Source organism: Apis laboriosa, unplaced genomic scaffold, assembly GCF_014066325.1.
Source record: "Apis laboriosa isolate Shangri-la unplaced genomic scaffold, ASM1406632v1 scaffold64_cov150, whole genome shotgun sequence".
Taxonomy (NCBI): Eukaryota; Metazoa; Arthropoda; class Insecta; order Hymenoptera; family Apidae; genus Apis; species Apis laboriosa.
This window is the reverse complement of record NW_025224011.1, coordinates 572,380-593,249: the sequence shown is the minus strand read 5'-3', so window position 1 is coordinate 593,249 and position 20,870 is coordinate 572,380. Positions and strand designations below refer to the sequence as shown.

At 22.3% G+C, this 20,870-nt stretch overlaps 5 protein-coding genes across 9 annotated transcripts; 2 read left to right on the top strand and 3 right to left on the bottom strand.

Moving 5' to 3' along the window:
* Nucleotides 1-24: 24 nt before the first annotated feature.
* LOC122718490 (40S ribosomal protein S20) lies at nt 25-864 on the bottom strand. The gene is made up of 3 exons (XM_043943568.1): nt 709-864; nt 415-520; nt 25-332 (listed from the first exon to the last, which is right to left on the bottom strand). The coding sequence occupies exons 1-3, from the start codon at nt 709-711 to the stop codon at nt 76-78; spliced, it is 366 nt and encodes a 121-aa protein (XP_043799503.1). The 5' UTR covers nt 712-864; the 3' UTR covers nt 25-75.
* A 669-nt stretch (nt 865-1,533) lies between these two features.
* LOC122718488 (sister chromatid cohesion protein PDS5 homolog B) lies at nt 1,534-9,469 on the top strand. Of its 5 annotated transcripts, XM_043943564.1 has the most exons (18): nt 1,534-1,782; nt 1,873-1,991; nt 2,504-2,655; nt 2,767-2,961; nt 3,123-3,313; nt 3,449-3,656; nt 3,734-4,240; nt 4,321-4,619; nt 4,721-5,063; nt 5,166-5,270; nt 5,355-5,774; nt 5,869-6,231; nt 6,394-6,640; nt 6,756-7,003; nt 7,104-7,400; nt 7,767-7,802; nt 7,923-7,973; nt 8,036-9,469. In XM_043943564.1, exons 3-18 carry the CDS (start codon nt 2,575-2,577, stop codon nt 8,090-8,092), a joined length of 3,648 nt encoding a protein of 1,215 aa, XP_043799499.1. In that variant the 5' UTR covers nt 1,534-1,782; nt 1,873-1,991; nt 2,504-2,574; the 3' UTR covers nt 8,093-9,469. The 5 variants fall into 5 exon arrangements, with proteins under 5 accessions (XP_043799499.1, XP_043799500.1, XP_043799498.1 ...); XM_043943565.1 differs by lacking the exon at nt 1,873-1,991 and having other exon boundaries at nt 2,523-2,655; XM_043943563.1 differs by lacking the exon at nt 1,873-1,991.
* Nucleotides 9,470-9,723: 254 nt separating this feature from the next.
* LOC122718491 (probable ATP-dependent RNA helicase DDX27) lies at nt 9,724-13,919 on the bottom strand. The gene is made up of 13 exons (XM_043943570.1): nt 13,775-13,919; nt 13,515-13,703; nt 13,190-13,280; nt 12,990-13,129; nt 12,595-12,900; nt 12,310-12,437; nt 12,047-12,244; nt 11,796-11,940; nt 11,516-11,697; nt 11,121-11,452; nt 10,780-11,028; nt 10,627-10,708; nt 9,724-10,512 (listed from the first exon to the last, which is right to left on the bottom strand). The coding sequence occupies exons 1-13, from the start codon at nt 13,859-13,861 to the stop codon at nt 10,422-10,424; spliced, it is 2,220 nt and encodes a 739-aa protein (XP_043799505.1). The 5' UTR covers nt 13,862-13,919; the 3' UTR covers nt 9,724-10,421.
* A 421-nt stretch (nt 13,920-14,340) lies between these two features.
* On the top strand, nt 14,341-16,608 carry LOC122718540 (flap endonuclease 1). Its single transcript, XM_043943644.1, has 8 exons — nt 14,341-14,551; nt 14,637-14,739; nt 14,803-14,969; nt 15,095-15,204; nt 15,261-15,464; nt 15,703-15,921; nt 16,153-16,335; nt 16,422-16,608. The coding sequence occupies exons 1-8, from the start codon at nt 14,470-14,472 to the stop codon at nt 16,494-16,496; spliced, it is 1,143 nt and encodes a 380-aa protein (XP_043799579.1). The 5' UTR covers nt 14,341-14,469; the 3' UTR covers nt 16,497-16,608.
* Nucleotides 16,609-17,023: 415 nt separating this feature from the next.
* On the bottom strand, nt 17,024-19,839 carry LOC122718538 (reticulon-4-interacting protein 1 homolog, mitochondrial-like). Its single transcript, XM_043943643.1, has 9 exons — nt 19,653-19,839; nt 19,484-19,600; nt 18,907-19,147; nt 18,589-18,734; nt 18,295-18,444; nt 17,929-18,218; nt 17,679-17,864; nt 17,362-17,539; nt 17,024-17,291 (listed from the first exon to the last, which is right to left on the bottom strand). Exons 2-9 carry the CDS (start codon nt 19,529-19,531, stop codon nt 17,088-17,090), a joined length of 1,443 nt encoding a protein of 480 aa, XP_043799578.1. The 5' UTR covers nt 19,532-19,600; nt 19,653-19,839; the 3' UTR covers nt 17,024-17,087.
* Nucleotides 19,840-20,870: the final 1,031 nt, after the last annotated feature.

The following is a 20,870-nucleotide window of genomic DNA, read 5'->3' as shown; positions in this document are numbered from 1 at the left end:
TATAAATGAATTTTACATAATTGATTTATTTATATTTTTATATTTTTATTAAAATCTTATACAGTTTTATTTAAATTATTCATTTGCAATAGTAACTTCTACTTCCACACCAGGTTCAATAGAAATACTTGTAATTTGTTTTACAATTTCAGATGGTGAATATAAATCAATAACTCTTTTATGAATACGCATCTGAAAACGATCCCATGTTTTTGATCCTTCACCACATGGCGTTTTACGCGTAGTTATCCTTAAAATCTTTGTAGGCATACGAACTGGACCTTTGACTTTCAGTTTTTGTTTGTTTGCTCCATTAATCAATTCCGAACAAACTAAAATAATATTTATTAAAAATATATATATATAATAATTATAATATATAAAATAATATATAAATAATAGAAAATAATTTACCTTTTTCAAGAGAGCGCACATTTCGTGAAGTTAAAGTAATCCTAATTCTGTGAATAGGAGTTACTTCTTGTCCTGGTTTTTCAGGATTGTCAACTTTTGTACTTGCCTAAAATATTATTTAATAAAGTATAAACAATAGCATTGAAACTAAAAACATGAAGTTATAAACCTCATGTTATACAGAACTAACCTAACAAATTGAATTTATTATATAAAAGAATTATAATTCATAAAAATATGTAATTAAATAAAATTTTATATTTGCAGTATAAAATTATTGAAATAACCACACACCATTGTTTAATTATTTTTCTGGTCGAGATAATCAATTTCTTTTTAAATAAAATTGATCAGCGCTGAACCAATGCATGCACACGTTGCGCGTGCTAACAGAAAGAGATAGGACATAATATAATTTCCGGTTATGTCTATATTTCAGATTTTCAAATGCTAACAAATTTTGATCCAAATACATCGATAAAAATATTTTTATAATATCCTAATTATAATATATAAACAATTCTATATATATAATAATATATATATATATTATTATATATATTTAATAATATATTAATTTATATAATAATAATATATAATTTATATATTTAATAATATATTATTAATTATATTATTAAATGTTAAATTAATCTTTGTTTTAAAATCTAAAATTAATATTTATATTTTTTTTATATTATAATTATTTAAAAATTAGGTTATTAATAAAATATATAATATTTGAATTTTATTATTAGTCTAAATTTTAATTTTTGCAATCTATATTAATCGATTAATTACAAATTTTTAACAATATTATTAAATATCATTTGTTTTAAACTTTATTATTGGTTATATATATATATTTAAATATCATCATATTTTATTATAAATTCTCTTAAATTATTTAAATTCGTTTATATATATAATAGAATCATTGTGTACTAATGTACTAATGTATATATTTTCCATATATTTTAACCAATTTTAACCAGCATTATTTTTATTTTCCTTTTAGTATTTTTATGTTAGTATGTTTAACAACTAGAATCTGAAGTATTCTCCAATAAACTTAAATGTGAATAACTTCAAGTGATCGAATTGCGCTGTCGCGTCCTTTGACACGCTTAACCGTTTATGAAAACGATTTCGCTACATTTTTGCTAACATTTTGATTGTTTTACCATGCCAAATATTTACAAGAAATTCAGAAAGTTACGTCGAAGGCGATATATTCGCACTTAGTAATAATTATAAAGTGAAAGTGTGTGAACTCCAGAAACTAAGATAGTGCCGTGTATCCATCACATATATTTGCTTTATTGATATTTTGAGTGTCACAGGCCTTGTGGTGCCTATGCATATCTTGAGGTAATACATCTTTTAATAAATATAATATTCAATATCTCCTATATAATAATGTATTTAAAAATTCTTTATTTTTATATGTATGCTAAATAGCAATACTGTTTACATTGTTTTCTTATATTTATGAACTGATCATAGACATAACCTACATGATGTGCATTATAATTTGTTTTAAAATACTTATACTGTATTTTAATACAACTAAACAATAGGTAATATATTATTTTGTTTTTTAATTAATCGATTTAAGTCATATTTTTGTTATGTGAGAAGTATATACATATGTAGAAGCTTCTATTTATTATTTGTGTTGACATAAAAACCAATATAATATATGAAATCATATATAAAAATAAAAGTTATTAATTCAATAATAAAATAAATATTGATGTTTATTCTTCTTTTTGATCAATTTAATTTTTTTTATTTATTGATTTTATATGTATTTTATTTATGATTTTGTGTTTTTCTTATTTTAATATTATAAGGGTTATATTTTCTTATATAATTATATAATTCTTTAATCATTGTATAAAAATCAATTTCATATTATAAATTATTCAATATGCATTAATTATAATTCATATTATGAAATATTAAAATATTAAAATATTTATAAGTTTCAATTGCTTAAGATATTTTATTATTAGAATGATTTTTTATTCAAAATATTAAAAAGAATAATGATATAAAATAATGACTGATAAAACATATAATATTACAGAATTTGGACGGTGTTCTAGATTATTTTAAGGATATTAAATTTCTCATATTTGGTTGAATCATTTAGCAAACATGTCAGAAATAGTTTACCCACAAGGGTGTAGGTCTGTTACGGAAGATCTTGGTCCAGATGAACTTATTAGAAGATTAAAGGTATATTTAATTCATAAATATTATCATAAATATTCGTTAAAAAAAACATAATATGAAAAGAAATAATAGATAAGTAAATAAAAATAATTGATATTGAAATTAATTAAATAGACATTAGCCCACACATTGCAAGCAATGGGCCAAGATGAAGGAATGTATCAACAATATATACCACTTGCATTGCATTTAGCAGAAGAACATTTTTTAATGCATCAAAGTAAAGATGTACAACTTCTTATTGCTTGTTGTATTGCTGATGTTTTAAGGGTTTATGCTCCAGAAGCACCATATAAAGATGCAGAACAGGTAATATAAATTTCTTATTCTTAAATTATGAAGTTTTATATGTAGAATAAATGTTAGAATAGAATTTATAAATGATTTTATCATTAAGTATTTTTTAAAAATTTTATTTTGTTTGCAAATTAAATTTAATAGCATATTAAATTTTTCTCTTTCTTTTGTAGGTTAAAACAATATTTTTATTTCTTATTAAACAATTAGCTGGTTTAAAAGATCCCAAAGATCCTGCTTTTAAAAGATATTTTTATCTTTTGGAAAACTTGGCATATGTGAAATCATTCAATATGTGTTTTGAATTAGAGGATTGTCAAGAAATCTTTTGTGCACTTTTTTCTCTTATGTTTAGGATAGTGAAGTAAGTATAATATAATTAAATATAATATAATATTTAATAAGTAATTATAATAAATAAATATATAATAAATAAATATGTAATTAATAAATTATAATTATTATTTAAATAAATATTGAATTGTAATCATATTTTTAGTGATGAACATTCTGGAAAAGTCAAGAGTTTTATGTTAGATGTATTATGTCCACTTATTACAGAATCAGACATTGTTAGCAATGAACTTTTAGACATCATACTTATGAATATTGTAGAACCAAACAAAACACAGAAGAAAAATGCATATTTACTTGCAAAAGAATTAGTGATTAAATGTAGCGACACATTAGAACCATATATTCAAGCAGTGAGTAGAATAAAATTAAAATTTTTTATTTTTTAATAATAAAAAAAGAAATACTTTTTATCTTTTAATATTCATAGTTCTTTAACCACGTATTAATCTTGGGCAAAGAAGAAAAGAGCTTACAAATTTGCAAGAAAGTATATGATTTAATTTATGAATTGAATCATATATGTCCAAGCGTCTTGTTGTCCGTCCTACCACAATTAGAATGTAAATTAAAATCTTCCTCTGAAACTGAAAGATTGGGTGCTGTAGCATTGTTAGCAAGAATGTTTTCTGAAAAAGGATCTCAATTAGCTGTGCAACATACGCAATTGTGGCGTGCATTTTTAGGAAGGTTTAATGACATCAGTGTATCAATTCGTATCAAATGTGTGCAGTATTCAATGCATTTTTTATTAAATCATCCTGAATTGAGAAAAGATATTACTGATACTTTAAAATTAAGACAACATGATGCAGATGAAAGTGTTCGATATGAAGTTGTTATGGCTATAGTGACTACTGCCAGAAGAGATTTTGAAGTGGTGTCAGACAGTGAAGATTTGTTAGAATTCGTTAAAGAAAGAACATTAGATAAAAAAGTATGTTATTTTTTATTTTTTCATGATATTTATATAGATTGTAAAATATGATATATTTTAATAATTATTTTAATTTATAGTTTAAAATCAGGAAAGAAGCAATGGCAGGATTAGCAATGATATATAAAAAACATTTAAATGATGCGGATGTACCGCAAGCTACAAAAAAGGCTGTTACTTGGATAAAAGATAAAATATTACATGGTTATTATATGGCAGGCATGGAAGATAGATTACTAGTAGAAAGATTATTAAATACTTGTTTAGTACCTTATCAATTACCAGCTGGAGAAAGAATGAAAAAATTATATCATTTATTAGGTACAATTGATGATCATGCATCTAAAGCATTTGTAGAACTGCAAAAACATCAACTTGCGTAAGTTAAAATTTTTAAAGATTTATACTTTTAAGTAAAATTTTCATTATATTTTTATATTATATTTATTTCATACTTTTATATAAAATATTATATTTTAGTGTACGGAGAGCAGTGGTTGAATGGTTAGAGATTGTAAAAAAACCAGATGCTATGGTAGAACTCGTAGCTAAAATTCATCAGATTTCTCGCTTTTTACCCGATCCTATGAAAGTACAAGAATTTTTACAGAAGTTTAGTGCTCATATGAGAAAAGATTCAGCATTATTACAAGGAATGGAAACAATAGTTCAACCAAATGTTTCTTGCAAAGAGTGCGCAGATACAATAAGTATGGTTCTTAAAAAATTAGGCCAACCTGTCATGACAAATTTATATTACAATACAATAAAAATGTTGTTAGAAAGAGTAAGTTCTGTAATGATTGATGAAGAAGCAATTAGGGTAAGTACATATAATATACATATAATATTACTTTTTCATATGCTTTATCTCAATTTTCTAAATTATTTCGTATTCATATCATTTATAATTATATTTTAATAGGTTTTAATTGGATATGTATTAGATTGTTTAAAAGGAGGCAATGTAATAGAAGAAGTTGGACTTAATCCAAATAATGCAGGTGAAAAGGGTCTAAGGTTACTTGTGGTATGTTTATAATTTTATTTTATATAAATATTTTCATTATTCATATAATTGACTAGTTTTTAAAAGTAGATATTTTTCTTGTAGATGCTTTCATTTGTATTTGGTCCACATTTTCTTCATAATGATATATTAATGCAACTTGTCCATCTTTTGGAATTAGAAGATGAGATGGTAGCTCCATTGGTTCTTTCGATTTTTACATTTTTAGGAAAATATAAACCTTTATGTGATGTTGCACCAGATATTATGAACCTTATGGTTCCAATATGTAAAAATTTTGCAGAAACAGGAACACCAAAACAAGCAAAACAAGCTGTCAGGTGTTTATTTGTTAATATGACCAATATCCATGATACTATTTTTCCTGAAATTATTGAAAGAATTAAGAATAATCTTGCACCAACTTCAGAATATTATCGAACATCTATAGTTACATTAGGTCATATAGCTTATAATTTACCAGAAAAATATCAAGTACAAATAAAAAATATGGTGTCTAGAAAGGTAAGTTCTATTTTTATTATAACACTATTATTTACAAATTATAATATAAAATATAAATATGATTTGGTTTAATTTAAATATTGAAAATTAATAGATAGTTAAGGAGTTATTAGTAAAAGAAAGCAGTGAACAAACTGCTGACACCATTGAAGGAGACTGGTGCAGAGAAGATCAATTACCTGAAGAAACACGTTGTAGATTAGAAGGATTAAAATGTATGGCACGTTGGTTACTAGGATTGAAGACTGATGTGCTTTCTGCACAGAAAACATTTAGAATGCTGAATGCATTTGTAGTAAACAAAGGAGATCTTTTACAACAAGGTCGTTTAAGTAAAGCAGAAATGAGTTGGTTACGGTTACAAGCTGGTTGTTCAATGCTGAAAATTTGTGAACAAAAAGGTGTTGGTGATCAATTTACAGCAGAACAATTCTATAATTTGTCTCAACTTATGGTGGTGTGTTTTATATTATTTTATAAACTATGATTCTATAATAATAATTATTTTTTTTTTAGTAAATTTATAGATTGTATTTATAGATGTAAAAACAAATTTTATTGAAAGGAAATTGATAAAAAATATTACAATAACATATTTTTAATACAAATTGATTTATAGGATGAAGTTCCACAAGTAAGAGAAGCTTTTGGTAGTAAATTACATAAAGGACTTGGAAGAGGAATTCCAAATAAATGTTTACCATTGGATTTTATGGGCTATTATGCTCTTGCTGGCAAAGAACAAGACAAAAGATTAAAATGCGTCCTAAAAACTTATATGCAAACTGATATAAACAAAAGGAGGGATTATGTTAAGACATTGTCATTGGGTACCGTGGAACGGGCCATGGGTAAGAAACTAAATAGTAAGGCATTATCGAAATATTGTTTAATATTCCTTTTTTCGTTATTTAATATATATATATATATTATTAAAAAAATTACATATTAGTAAATAATTTTATTTAATTATTATTATAGGTCAATTGCCTCATATTCTTCCTGATTATATGCTAGTATTTGCAGTCCCTATTCTTGCACATGATCCTGAATTCACCAGTCATTTAATGATTAATCAGTTAAAAGTGATACAACAATGTTTATGGTTTATATTAGAACCTCTTATAACAAAAAACGAATATTACTGTTATGGTTTTTATAAAAATCTTATAGAACGAATGAAAAGTCATAAAGATGCTTTAAAACCAGAAGATAATAACATGAATTATGTAATTGATTCGATTGTTAATTATTTATGAATTAATTTATAAAATAAATATATTATAATTTATTATATATTATTTATTTAAATATATTATATATTTACAGAAATTGTGGGCTGTTTGTGATTTGGCCATGAATGTGATATATACGAAAACAACAAATTTTGATATGAAAGAATTCCCAAGTGAAACACGAATTCCTACCATGTATTTCAAACGAGCAGATGAATTACTAGCCAATACTAGGAACTATTTACCTGCTGAAATGCAAATAAATATGTCGAGTCCTAAAGGGAAAGGTTCACTTCATAATGCACATTCTGTTAGTGAAAGACCACAACGTAGAGCTAAGTCCAAACAACAAAAAGAAGTAGGCATTGGGCCAAATGAAACTGATGCAAGGGTAAGATAATTATAAGATAATATAATAACATAAATATATTGGTGATAAATGATTTATAGAAAATATGATTTAAAAGAAAATTTTTTTTAATAAATTTATTATTTTTTAATAAATGATATACAAAATTAATCACAAATTACAAAACATGTAAATATTATTATATAGAAAATATTTAAGATAAAATTTTATTATTCAAGATAACAAATATAATACAAATATTTTTCGTTTTGAATTTCTTTTTTATTTTTATAATATAGAAAAAATATATAATATCATAATAGAAATATTTACATGTTTTGTTTTTTGTGAATAATTCTATATATAAATAATAATCCTAAAAGAAATGTAAGTATATATAATTTCAAGCTGCAAATTGGAGAAGTGGAATGTATTGACGCACAGGTAAAACTATTTAAATTATATTTATATTTTTATATATATATTTTTTTTATTCTTTAATATATTTTCATATTTTTTTAATATCATAAATAATTTATATTTTAAATTTTAATTTATTTACAGCCAGCAGAAGCATCAGAAACTAGAATTCAATTACCTGGTTTAGAGGAAGAAGTAAGTGAAAATAAAAAATTTTAATTTATAATTTAATGTATAATAAAAATGTATTATTTCAGATTGAAGAACCACCAGCAAAGAGGGCATTAAGAGAATCAGATAAAGTAAATAAATAATTAAGTGAATGAACATTCAAAGAGATGTTAAGAATAGGGGAAAGACTTAAGAGGGACGTGATGATCATAAGAATTAAAGAATCTAAAAATACTTTACAAATTAGAAAACAGAATATTTTGGTTATGTACAACAATTAATAAACCTGTCGTTCGCGTATGTCTAGACAGTAAGATGTTAAGATAATGATACATTAACGTCAAATAATATATGTAAGCTTACAAGTCAAAAAATTTTGTGGAGATGCATTGCATTTGCAAGAAAATTAAAAATTTAGTATTTGACTATTTGAAAGATGTATTTGTTTTAATTACGAAAAAAAACACGAACTTGTTTTTCTTTTAATTTCACTATATGTTAAGAAAACAATGGCACATTCAATGATACAAAAGTATCATCTTTAAAACTTGGTAACTGCATAACCATCATCTTTTTTACATAAGTCATTATGAATGTTTCCCAATTGAAGGTCTTTCTTCCTTGTGAAATATCTGACAATTGTTGTATTGTTCACTTTTGCATTGATGAATACAAGTGTTTATACTATTTCATGCGCATTTTTCTTCATAGATCAATGAGACTGTATACAAAATTTTTGTAACAAACTATTTTCAAATAGTGAAATTCATACATGATATCATCGAATTTAATTGTAGTTTCCAGAAATAATCGAAAATCATATTTATTATACGAAATACATCGAAATAATACACTACATTGAATCTTTATAAGCAGAAGAGAACAACATAACGTTGTTGGATTTCTGTGAACATCGTATGCTAGACAAAAGGGTGTGTGTTAATTGGCTTTGTGATCCAAAGTTGTTTGTTTTATTAATTTGATTATCATTATTATATTATATCATATTATTACTAATATTATTGCCTTATTACTATTATTATTTTATTAAAAAAATGACAGTTTTGGTAATTACTATTTTCTGAGAAGATATATATTCTTATAAAATTATTTGTTTATGTTTTAATTCTAAAATTAATTTAAATGAAATTTGGTCAGCGCACGACTATTAATTATTAATTTATTTTAAACAAGATGATCTTATAAGTAATTCAATAGCATCTAATATATATACATATAAATATATCTTCGACAGATAGTGCGCATTAATATAAAAAATTATTCGTAAAAATTTTTGTTATACAAAAATATTGACAATGCACCATCAATAATCGATTAAAATTTATCATTCTCAAATATGACAGTTATTCTTACATTACTGTCATTATTATATATGTATTATAAAAACAACTTTCGTATCACTTTTATTCAAGTTTGTATCCAGAAATTTTTGTCTATAAACAATGTAGTCAAAGTATTGTTTCGATATTTCAACAAATATTTCATTAAATAACAAAAAAAAAATATATTTTTATTTCGTATTTTATAAAATGCTAAAAAATATTCATTGAATTTATAAATATTTATTTAGTGGTAAAAATACATAAATCTCTTTTACTTTATATGTAATGTCGATAATTTTAAACATGATATATTCACATAAGATATTTTGAAAATATCTTGTATTTTATAAATACAATCATTAAAAATAAATAAAATTTTTGAATAAATGAATTAAAATTTTATATTTATAGAATTTATTTGATATTTGGAATTAAAAGTAAATATCTTTATTTATTATAAAAAAAATCCAAAAATTGGATACAAATTTGAATTTAAATTTAAATAATTTAAAATGGGCCTAGGTTTTATAAAATTTCCTTTTTCATTGTTAGAATCCTTAGCATTAAGCATTAAAAGTGTATTAAATATTAAGATGAGAATGAAAATGATGTATGAGGCTGTGAATGATGATGAATGTTTGATCTTATTATAATAAACATTATAGAATTAATACATACCTATTACCTCTTCACTGAAATTACAGTACAATGCAAATTTTATAAATTTTATTTCTTGTAATAATTTGTAAAAGTCATTCTTTATTTTTTCATATATGAAATATTGTTCATAATTCATCAACAAAGCATTGTTACTGTTAAGTTTTATAAAATTTTGTTTAACATTTTTTAAAATAATTTATAAATTTAAATCGTTTGCAATTATATTTTATGATATCATTATCAAACATCTGTTTTTACAAAAAATTAATTGCATAGTACTGGAATTTTTCAAACAGGTTATAGATTACAGAGTATACATATTCTGATGAAAATAAAACCAATTAATCAGTGCTATTCATTTGTCAATCTGTGAGACATAAGTGACGCATTGTAACGGTTCTATAATAAAAGAAATTAAGTAAAATGGTATGTATTTAATAAGATGTAATTACAAATATTAATATTTAGTTTAACGTTTTCTAAAAGTTTTTCTATCCTTTTTTCCTATGTTTGAATTCTTTGCATTTTTTCTTATATTTTGATTCTTTTTAACATTAGCCCTAAAACAAAATAATTGTATTTATAAAGATAATATTATATATAATATTTATAAAAATGATATGATAAAATATGTAATATTTTTTTTTATCTTATTCTTAATAAAATGTACTTACTCGTAACGCATTTTTTTTACAGCTTTTTTACTTGTATTTGTTAAGTCAGCAACAAATGAAGATCTAGGCCGTTTTTGTAATACTAAAAAGAAATTCAAATTACAAAAAAAATGTCCAGTCTTTTAAAATTAAAAGAATAATTTATTATAATACCTTTTTTGTTAGGTGTAAATTTATCATCATCTACAATTGTACGAATTTTATTTAGTTTATTTTGTTTCTTAGCTAATCTTGCTTGATATGCTGCAATTTTTTCTAATTCTTTTTTAGCTCTATCTTCTGCTGTTTCTTTCTTAGGTTCTTTAGCTTTCTTTTTCTTTTCTTCAACTATGTTTGAAGGTTCTTTGTTTAACTTTTTTTTTTCTTTTTTGTTTGATTGTTTTTCAGTTAATGATAATCTTTCTAAAAATAATATAAATTATTTTAAAAATCTATTATACATTAAATTTTATACAACTATGATCTTAAATAAGAAATGAAAATATCAAAATAACCTTTTTCTTCTTTCCTCTCTTTTTGAGTTTGAAACCAAGTTCTTTGAATGCTTTTATTACTTTCATTTTTTAATAATTTTTCTGCGCGATTTGCCTGATTTTCTATCTTAGCTAATTCTCTTTCATTTCGTTCTTCTTCCAAAATTTTTTCTACATCGAGTTCAAGAGATTGTAATTTTTTATAATATTTGTCAATTATATCAGAAGGTATTATTCGATTCTTTACAGGATTTTTTGCATTTTTAATAATCTCTTTAACTAAAGAACGTTCTTGTTCTCCAGCTAATGATACTGATACTCCAACACGACCAGCTCTAGCTGTTCTTCCAACTCTGATAAATAATTATAAAATAGTTATTTTTCCTATAATACATTTGCATGTACAAATTTAATACCTATGAATATAATGTTGCATAGTGGCTGGCATTACAAAATTAATTACAGTTTTTACACCACTAATATCTAATCCTCTTGCAGCAACATCTGTTGCTAATAAAATATCTATTTCTTCATTTTTAAATTTTGTTAAATTTTCTAGACGTTGTGGTTGTGTAAGATTACCATGAAGTTCTCCAACCTAAATTACATTTAAAAATTATTTTAAAAAAGTTTTTTATAATTGTATTTATAACTTTTAATCTTTCTTAATATTTATTAAAATAATTAATAATTTACCTTGATACCTAGTAATCCTAATAAAATATGTAATCTGTGAGCTTGCTTTTTCGTTTGTACAAAAATCATAACATGATCATGAAAAGTTCTACAAATTAGAGCTGCCAAGATTGCTTCTCGATCTCCTTCTCTTTCTTTTCGTATTCTATATAATATATAATAATAATGTGAATATATTAAATGAATATATAAAATAAAAATATAAAAATATATATTAAAGAAAATATAAAAAATATAAAATATAATTTTACCGAATAAATTCTTGGCGTAAATTAAAAGCAACATCTTGATTACTATCTATAAATACTTTAACAGGCTTATTTAAAGATACAGCAGCCAAATCTTTTACTTCTTCAGTCATAGTAGCTGAGAATAAAATTGTTTGTCTACTTCTTGAGCATTGTTTTACTATATATTTCATCTGTTCAGCAAAATATTCATCTAACATCCTTAAATTAAACATAACAATGTTTTAATTAGAATGAGAGAAATATAAGTAAAATATATTTTTTACCTGTCTGCTTCATCTAGAATAAGCACTTCAATACTATCTAATGAAAATGTTGGTGTATTTTTTAAATGATCAATTAATCTTCCAGGAGTAGCAATTACAATATCTGGACTTCTTCTCAATACAGCTTCCTTAAAAATAATAATAAATATATTAATAGCTATTTATTTATATTATTTATATTTATCTATTAATATTATTTCAAGTTTTGTTTAGTAGTTAATTTAATTATATATAATATATTTATATATAATTTATTATTAATTAAATTACAATGTATTTACATACTTGAGCTTTTACATCTAAACCACCAACAGATAATCCTACTTCAATTGTTGTAAATTGAGATAATTGTTTTGTAACTTGATAAACTTGTACACCAAGTTCTCTTGTTGGAACAAGTACAAGGACACGAGAGATAGCAGGACCATCTAATGGTCTATATAACAATCTTTCTAATGTTGGTAACATATAAGCTGCAGTTTTACCAGTACCTGTAGCTGCACAACCACATATATCACGACCCATTAATGCAACAGGAATAGTAGCAGCTTGTATAGGTGTTGGATGAACAAAATTCATAGATGTTATAGCCTTTAAAAAAATATATATATATATATATATCTGTATATGAAATAATATAAAATTTTATTATATTATAAAAATTAATATTTATATTATACCTTTAACAAAGGACGTGACAAATTCATTTGATGAAATGTTGCATGAGATTCTATATTTGAATATTCTTCAAAGTCAATTGTTTCTTCATTAGCTTTTTTAGTAATTTTTTTCTTTTTTTTTTCTTTAATTTTAAATATATCTAAAATAAAACAAAATTCGTAATTAATTTTATTTTATTTTGTAAAATTAATAACATTACCTTTTTTAAGTTCGTCTTCTGATATAGATAGTTCATCATCTATTTTTTTAATTTCAGATATATCTACGTTGGATTCGTTATCTATTTCATTCTAAAAAAAAAAATACATAAATATAACAAATTATAAATCAATATAAAATAATTTTTATTATCATAATCAGTATTTTATATTATAATATAAAATTGTATTATATAAATATAATATATTGTATATTTATAAATTATTTACTTATGTATTTTTCTTTATTTTAATATAATAATATTAATATAGTTATTATTATTGATAACTTTTGTAGTAATAAAAATAATAATAATATATATGTACATATAATTTATGTTCAGATCCTTTCCTAATTTTTTTAATTTTATCATCAAGTTTTGTTTTAGCTTTTCGTTTAATATATTTGTTCAAGTCATTCCATGTATCCTTATTATAATCAGAAACATCATTTAAAAATTGAAAATTATTATCAAAATCTTTATTTTCTCTTTTTTTTCGCTTCCTTGGCTGAAACTATATTGAAATTTTTAAAATTATGATCATTTTTAAAATTAAATATTAAAATTTATTCAATTATATCTTACATCATTTTCGGTATCAGAATCTTCAGAGAAATTTGGCACTTCTTGATCATCAACAATTGTTTTTATTAAATCACAATTATTATCCATTTTTCATGTCAAATATATTACAAAATCATATTCAGTTCCGAATACTTAAACCACGTGGAAAAATGCACTGCCATATATATGTACATAGATACTATATATGTAATATATATATATATATATATATCAATTCAATAAGCTAAGCTTTAATTTTTTAACATATTTTCATTAAAAATATTTTAATGATATTATTTATGAATTATAATAAAATATTTATTTTCTATAAAAATAATATACATTTTATGTTTAATTTAAAATATATATAATAATATAATTTTTGAAATTTATACGATTAAATACGATTTTCATGATAACATAAGCTATAAATATTGCTTAAGTTTATTAATATTTTATTTATTTTTGAAAAACAAAATTAAATATAAAAAAATATATATGCAATGAATATTTGATAATTTCAATTTTCTTAAATTTGATAAATAATGCAAGAATTTTTTTTATTATTGTAATATAATATATATATTATATATATAATGATTATTATAGAACGTAATATTGGCGCGAAAGACCTGTTTTATGCATCTTTGCTCAATTCTATGTTTCAATTATTGTTGAATAATTTTATTAATCAACGTGAGTGATTAATTATTATTATGGGTATTTTGGGTTTAGCAAAATTAATAGCAGATATTGCACCAAATGCTATCAAAGAACAAGAATTGAAACATTATTTTGGTATGAATAATTCAGAGTTTTGAAATATTTATTCAAATATTTATCAAAATTTACTATAAAAACAATATTTCATTTTTTATTTTAGGTCGTAAAATAGCCATAGATGCATCTATGTGTTTATATCAATTTCTTATTGCAGTACGTAGCGAAGGCGCTCAACTTACATCTGTAGATGGTGAAACAACTAGGTACATAATTAGTGAATATCTATGTAATTTTATATTATTCTTTGATTATTCTTTGCGTTACAGTCATTTAATGGGTATGTTTTATCGAACAATACGTTTAGTAGAGCAAGGAATAAAACCTGTATATGTATTTGATGGAAAACCACCAAATTTAAAAGGTGGAGAATTAGCAAAACGAGCTGAAAAGAGAGACGAAGCACAGAAATTATTACAAGCAGCAGAAGAAGCTGGTATTTTTAATTATCCGATTATTTAATTTTAAAACTAATAAATATAATTTATTGCTTTTGATTATATTATTATATAAATATGATTCTAAAGTTTTTTTATAATATTTTATATATTTTGAACATAGGAAATGTAGAAGATATAGAAAAATTTAACAGAAGATTAGTAAAAGTTACAAAAGAGCATGCAGAAGAAGCTAAACAATTATTGAAGTTAATGGGTATTCCTTACATTGATGTAAGTAAAAACAAAATATTAATTATAATTTTCATTATAATATATTATATTTATAGGCTCCATGTGAAGCTGAAGCACAATGTGCTGCTATGGTAAAAGCTGGTAAAGTTTTTGCAACTGCTACAGAAGATATGGATGCACTTACTTTTGGATGCAATATTTTACTCAGACGATTAACATTTAGTGAAGCAAGAAAAATGCCTGTACAAGAATTTCATCAAGATAAAGTATTAGAAGGTCTTGAATTAAGTCATGATGAAGTATGTAAAAATAACATGATATTAATATTTCTGTTATTAATTATTTATATGATAAATATACAATATTTTTGTATAAAAATGTTATAAGAAAATATATAAAAATTTTAATATAATATGAAGTAAAATTTAAGCACATTCAAGTTAAAATGTGTAATTTCTCATAAATTATATTATACACATTATTCTTCATCTTCAATTTTTCTAAAAATTAATCATTTATTATTTCTATTATTTACAGTTCATTGATCTTTGTATAATGTTAGGTTGTGACTATACAAATAGTATTAAAGGAGTTGGACCAAAAAGAGCTATTGAGTTAATTAAAACACATAGGACACTTGAAAAAATTGTAGAAAATTTGGATACTAAGAAATTTCCAATTCCAGAAGATTGGAATTACAAACAAGCTCGATTATTATTTCAAGAACCTGAAGTAACAGATCCTGAAACAATTGATGTAAGTCTAAAATTTTATATTTAATAGATTTTGATGGATTGATGGTTGCATAATAATAATAAACTTATATGTTAATACTATATATTGGTATATTATATAATAATTTATGTTAATAAGTTTTATTATTATTATATATATATTATTATAATATTATATATATATTATTATAATTATTATATTTATAACAAATATTCACATGAAATATGTACATAAATATGTATGTTTTTCAAGTTAAAATGGATAGAACCAGATGAAGAAGGTTTAGTAAAGTACCTATGTGGTGATAAACAATTTAATGAAGAAAGAGTAAGAAATGGTGCAAAAAAATTACATAAAGCACGAAATACTTCCACTCAAGGAAGATTGGATACATTCTTTAAAGTATTACCAAATTCAACTCCTACAAAACGTAAAGTAAGTATAAATAACAATTTTATTAATATTATATTATTTTATATTATTTTTAAATTAATATATATATATATATTATATTTTTACAGATAGAAGAGACAAAAGGAACAACTAAAAAAACTAAAAAAAGTACAACAGGAAAACCACGTGGAAGACCAAAATAATTATTTAAAAATTTAAAAATTTTTTAATTTTTTTCAAATATGAATGTCAATGTTTACAAAAATATTTCAATTTGAATCACTTATAATATTGTCAATATATAAAGTTATTGTAAATCTAAAAATATTTAAACAATTTTATATTTATTTCATAAAATAGATTATACATATACAAATAATATTTAATTTAATTAATTTTCATTTTACATTTTTTCTTTTTACATTTTACAATAAAAATGTTTTTTATACATTTTTATACATAGTATAATATGTACCATTCAATATTATTGATTGTATTCGTTGTATATTTTATTACAATTTTTGTTCATTTACATATACAAATAGATAACAATTTGTCTATGTAAAATAATTTCATTACAATATTTATTCAGTCTTACTGGTTTCATCACATTCATTAAAATTTTTTATTATTATTGTTTTTATAATCTTATATAGAATTAAAATTTCAATTTTTGGATGGTATTTGGCAGTGATTAGGCATTATGGATATTATATACATATAACATATATTAATAAAGGAAACCAATATTTATATAACTGAAAACTTTTCTACATATGTATAACATTTAATTGTCACTGAAATGTTATTATAGTACTACCAATAGCATTGGGATCTAATATGTGATGTAATGCTTGTTCAATATTATAAGGACCATATACTCTATCTACAACCATTTGCAATTGATCAGCATCAGCTAAATCACACAATGCTTGCAAATATGCTGTGTTAATTTTTGAACCTTCTTTCCACTGATGCATATTGAATCCAAATACATACTACAATAAATATAATGCTGCATATTAAATAATATTGAATTTTTAATTAAGCTATCAAGTATTATTTTACCTGAATTAATAACTTCACTCGTACACATCCAGCAAATATACTTCTAAATATAAAACCTAATGAATCAGATATTAATTGTTCAGGGACTGTAGAAACATAAGAACCATAAGGTATTAAATTCTGTTTTAATATACGTTCATCAATTGGTTGACCTCCAGTATAAAATATAGCATCGAATCTACAAATTTAGCTAGTTTCAAATACTAAAAATTTAATTAAAAGCTATTTGAATTTTATTATTAATATTAATATTAATTCAGAATAAATTTAATATGTACTTCTTATTTTTCATAAAAAAGTATTTGCATTATACTTACTTGTCATGTAATTGTAATTCTTTTTCTATATTTGAATTATCCAATGATATAACATTATCTGCTCCTAAGGCTTTTAATACAGGAATTGCGTTTGGTGTACATATTGTAAATACATATCCACCCCATAATTTAACTAGTTGAGTTAAAATACAACCAACAGGTGTATTTCCACCATATATAAGTACTCTAAAAAATAAATTTTATAGTCTTATTTACATATACAAACGATATTTATTTTATTTTACAATACCGTTTTCCTTTTGCATCGCCTTCTTGAATTATAGACCTATTAATTAAAGCATCCCAAGCTAAACATCCACTATAGGGAAGACTTGCAGATGCTTCAAAAGTAAAAAGTTTTGGTCGTTTAACTGCTTGACTTTCTGGAACTACTATATATTCTGCCATTGTACCAGGAGCCCAAGAAGGTACAGCTAAGAATACTTCGTCCCCAATGTCAAAATTAATAACATTTTGTCCTATACCTACTATCACTCCAGTACAGTCTCTACCTAAAGTTACTGGGAGTTCTTTATGTTTCTAAAAATAAATAAATAATAAATATATTAACAATATAATTTAGATAATAAAAAAAATAATTTTTTATTTTACATACACCATAATTAAGAAGTCTTCTGTAAATCTTAGAATAACCATTGCAAATTTTTGTATCAACAACATTAACAGAGGCTGCTTTAACTTGTACTAATAATTCATTAGACCTTTCTATCATAGGCATTTCTGCATCATCTATCATGGATACACCCTACATTGTTTATAATAAATTCAATATGAATATATTAAATAATATAAATATTGTATTTTAAATTAAAAATTAATTATTATTATATAAATGAATTTATTATTATTATTATTATTATTATTTAAATTTTTTAATTTAATACAATACCTCAATACCAATGTAATGATGACATATAATAGCTTTTATATGATGCATATGACGAGGCACATGTTCCCAAGTAATTCTAATATAATAACCAACTAAAGTACCAACAACTAGACCTGCTAAACAAAATGCAAGTTCCCTATTTGACACTAAAAAAATAAAAATTATATTATATTATTATAGACTTAAATATAATATTATTTTGATATTTTAATATAAATGTTATTATTTATTATATATTTATTTAATATAAATGTTATATAACATTGTTTCAATTAATTTTGATATGAAATCACAAAATTTTTAACATTATTTTAATACCTTCATTATTATAAAAAGTTTTTATTTGTCTATAAAGTCCAGTGATATTGAAATGTATATTATAATACTGAAATTGTAAGTGTTCCCATGTTTTTTCAATCCAAATAAGTAGATGTTGTACAATTTCTTTCACATTTTGTATGTTTTGATTATTGTATAATTTATAAAAAACCTGACGTGCTTGAGCAAACCATGTTATGATCCATTGTTGTCCTTGTTGTACAAGTAATGAGGTTTGAATCTTTTCCAAAAAAATCCATATTTAAAAATATAAAATTGAATATAATTTAAATTTTTTTTATACAAAAATGAATGAAACAAATAATTAATAATGATATTTTTCTTATTTAATATAATCTATAATTAAGAATAATATAATTTATAATTAATAAAATTGAATTGCTATACTCTTAGAAATATTTTTTTAAACAAATTATTAACTATAAATATTAGAAAAAAAATATTATTTCCTCTAAAAAGCTTAGTTAAGCTTATTTAATGAATTTATTATATCACATTAAAATCATATATTATATAAATTATTTAAAATATATATTTTTTCAAGAATTATAATTACCTGAAGTGTCTCAAATTGATTAGATAGATGAAACCAAATTTCGTCCATGATTTTATAAACAAGTTATTTGACAGTTCAAATATAATATACCATTTTATATTTTACTTGTCCGATTAGCTGAAAATGCAGCACAGTAGTGTTATAAATAAATGATTAACACATTACGTACAACTCAAAATAGATATCAAGTTTGCTTCATGATTATTGAAAATTATAGTTGTCCTTATATTACATATTATTTAAATATTATTTTTTCATGATTATAAAAAAATTTTAAAAGAAATAACGTCGTATTGAATAAAAAAGGTTAATTTGTCCTATATAAGTTCGGCGCAAATTTATTTGTTTTTGATGTGATATAACGGTTATGAAATTCTATCACGTGATAAAAAAGTAATATTAAAGAAATTTTAATTAATTATTAAAAAATAGTTTTATTTTCGTTAATACAATAGAAAAAAAAAAGAACAAAAATACGTAAAGAAATTATTTTAAAAAATAAAATTGTTTTTGTTGAATAAAAGATACATTTAATAAAAATATAATTATTTTGAAATAATTTTTTGAAATTTTAAATAATACTTTTATTTGATAAAAATTTACTAGCATTTTATTTTTATATAATATATTTTACAAATTATAAATCCATTATTCATATAATAAGCTTTTGTAAGAAAAACATTCAAATTACGCAACTATATATATATATATATATATATATATAGTATATATAAATTCATGTGTTCATTATATATGCATCATACTTTGTTAAATTTTCAATCATTGATTTGTATATTTTTCACAATTCATTTTCTTATATTCATTAAAAAAATAACGATTACAGAATCAGTGTACGTAATTATTTATTATTAGTAATAAAATCATGGACGCATAATTTTAAATATCTTAAAATTGATAAATTTTCCTAACAAACACAAAATTAAAATAATAACTCTGATAAAGCTCAATCAATAAATTGATTTCTATTCTTGAAGCAAATATATTCGTTCTACGGTCATCTTACATATGTTTTTAAAAATCAAAAGAAATATTATTATTATATATACTATTTATAATTTATTATTTATTTTTTTACATTAAAAATTAAAATCTAATTTTTAATATAAAAAAGAAATTAAATATTGAAATGTAATTAATGTATTGAATGAAAATATCGAATCGAAATATCGAATCTTGTACTTCTTTCGAAAATATAAACAAGGAGAGCAAGTAAAATAAGGATAGAAATAAAATGGAGAATTGACATTAGCGCCATCTCACAAGTATAAAAAGAAAGAAAGACATAAATTTTAAAAGATGGTGCTGAAACTCAATTCTTACTTTTCCTTATTTTATTTTTAAAGAAATGTTTTTAATAGTCAAAAGA

Coding starts and splice junctions, on each gene's coding strand:
- LOC122718490 (XM_043943568.1), bottom strand. Junction 333..414: donor TGTGCGCTCTCTTGAAAAAG/GTAAATTATTTT, acceptor ATATTATTTTAG/TTTGTTCGGAATTGATTAAT.
- LOC122718488 (XM_043943565.1), top strand. CDS start 2,575: ATGTCAGAAATAGTTTACCCACAAGGGTGTAGGTCTGTTACGGAAGAT. Junction 4,241..4,320: donor AAAGAACATTAGATAAAAAA/GTATGTTATTTT, acceptor TTTAATTTATAG/TTTAAAATCAGGAAAGAAGC. Junction 5,271..5,354: donor AGGGTCTAAGGTTACTTGTG/GTATGTTTATAA, acceptor TTTTTCTTGTAG/ATGCTTTCATTTGTATTTGG.
- LOC122718491 (XM_043943570.1), bottom strand. CDS start 13,861: ATGGATAATAATTGTGATTTAATAAAAACAATTGTTGATGATCAAGAA. Junction 12,438..12,594: donor GTTTAGATGTAAAAGCTCAA/GTATGTAAATAC, acceptor ATTATTTTTAAG/GAAGCTGTATTGAGAAGAAG. Junction 12,245..12,309: donor ATTCTAGATGAAGCAGACAG/GTAAAAAATATA, acceptor GTTTAATTTAAG/GATGTTAGATGAATATTTTG.
- LOC122718540 (XM_043943644.1), top strand. CDS start 14,470: ATGGGTATTTTGGGTTTAGCAAAATTAATAGCAGATATTGCACCAAAT. Junction 15,205..15,260: donor TGGGTATTCCTTACATTGAT/GTAAGTAAAAAC, acceptor TTATATTTATAG/GCTCCATGTGAAGCTGAAGC. Junction 16,336..16,421: donor CAACTCCTACAAAACGTAAA/GTAAGTATAAAT, acceptor ATATTTTTACAG/ATAGAAGAGACAAAAGGAAC.
- LOC122718538 (XM_043943643.1), bottom strand. CDS start 19,531: ATGGACGAAATTTGGTTTCATCTATCTAATCAATTTGAGACACTTCAG. Junction 18,445..18,588: donor ATCATTACATTGGTATTGAG/GTATTGTATTAA, acceptor TAAACAATGTAG/GGTGTATCCATGATAGATGA. Junction 17,865..17,928: donor GGCGATGCAAAAGGAAAACG/GTATTGTAAAAT, acceptor TTTATTTTTTAG/AGTACTTATATATGGTGGAA.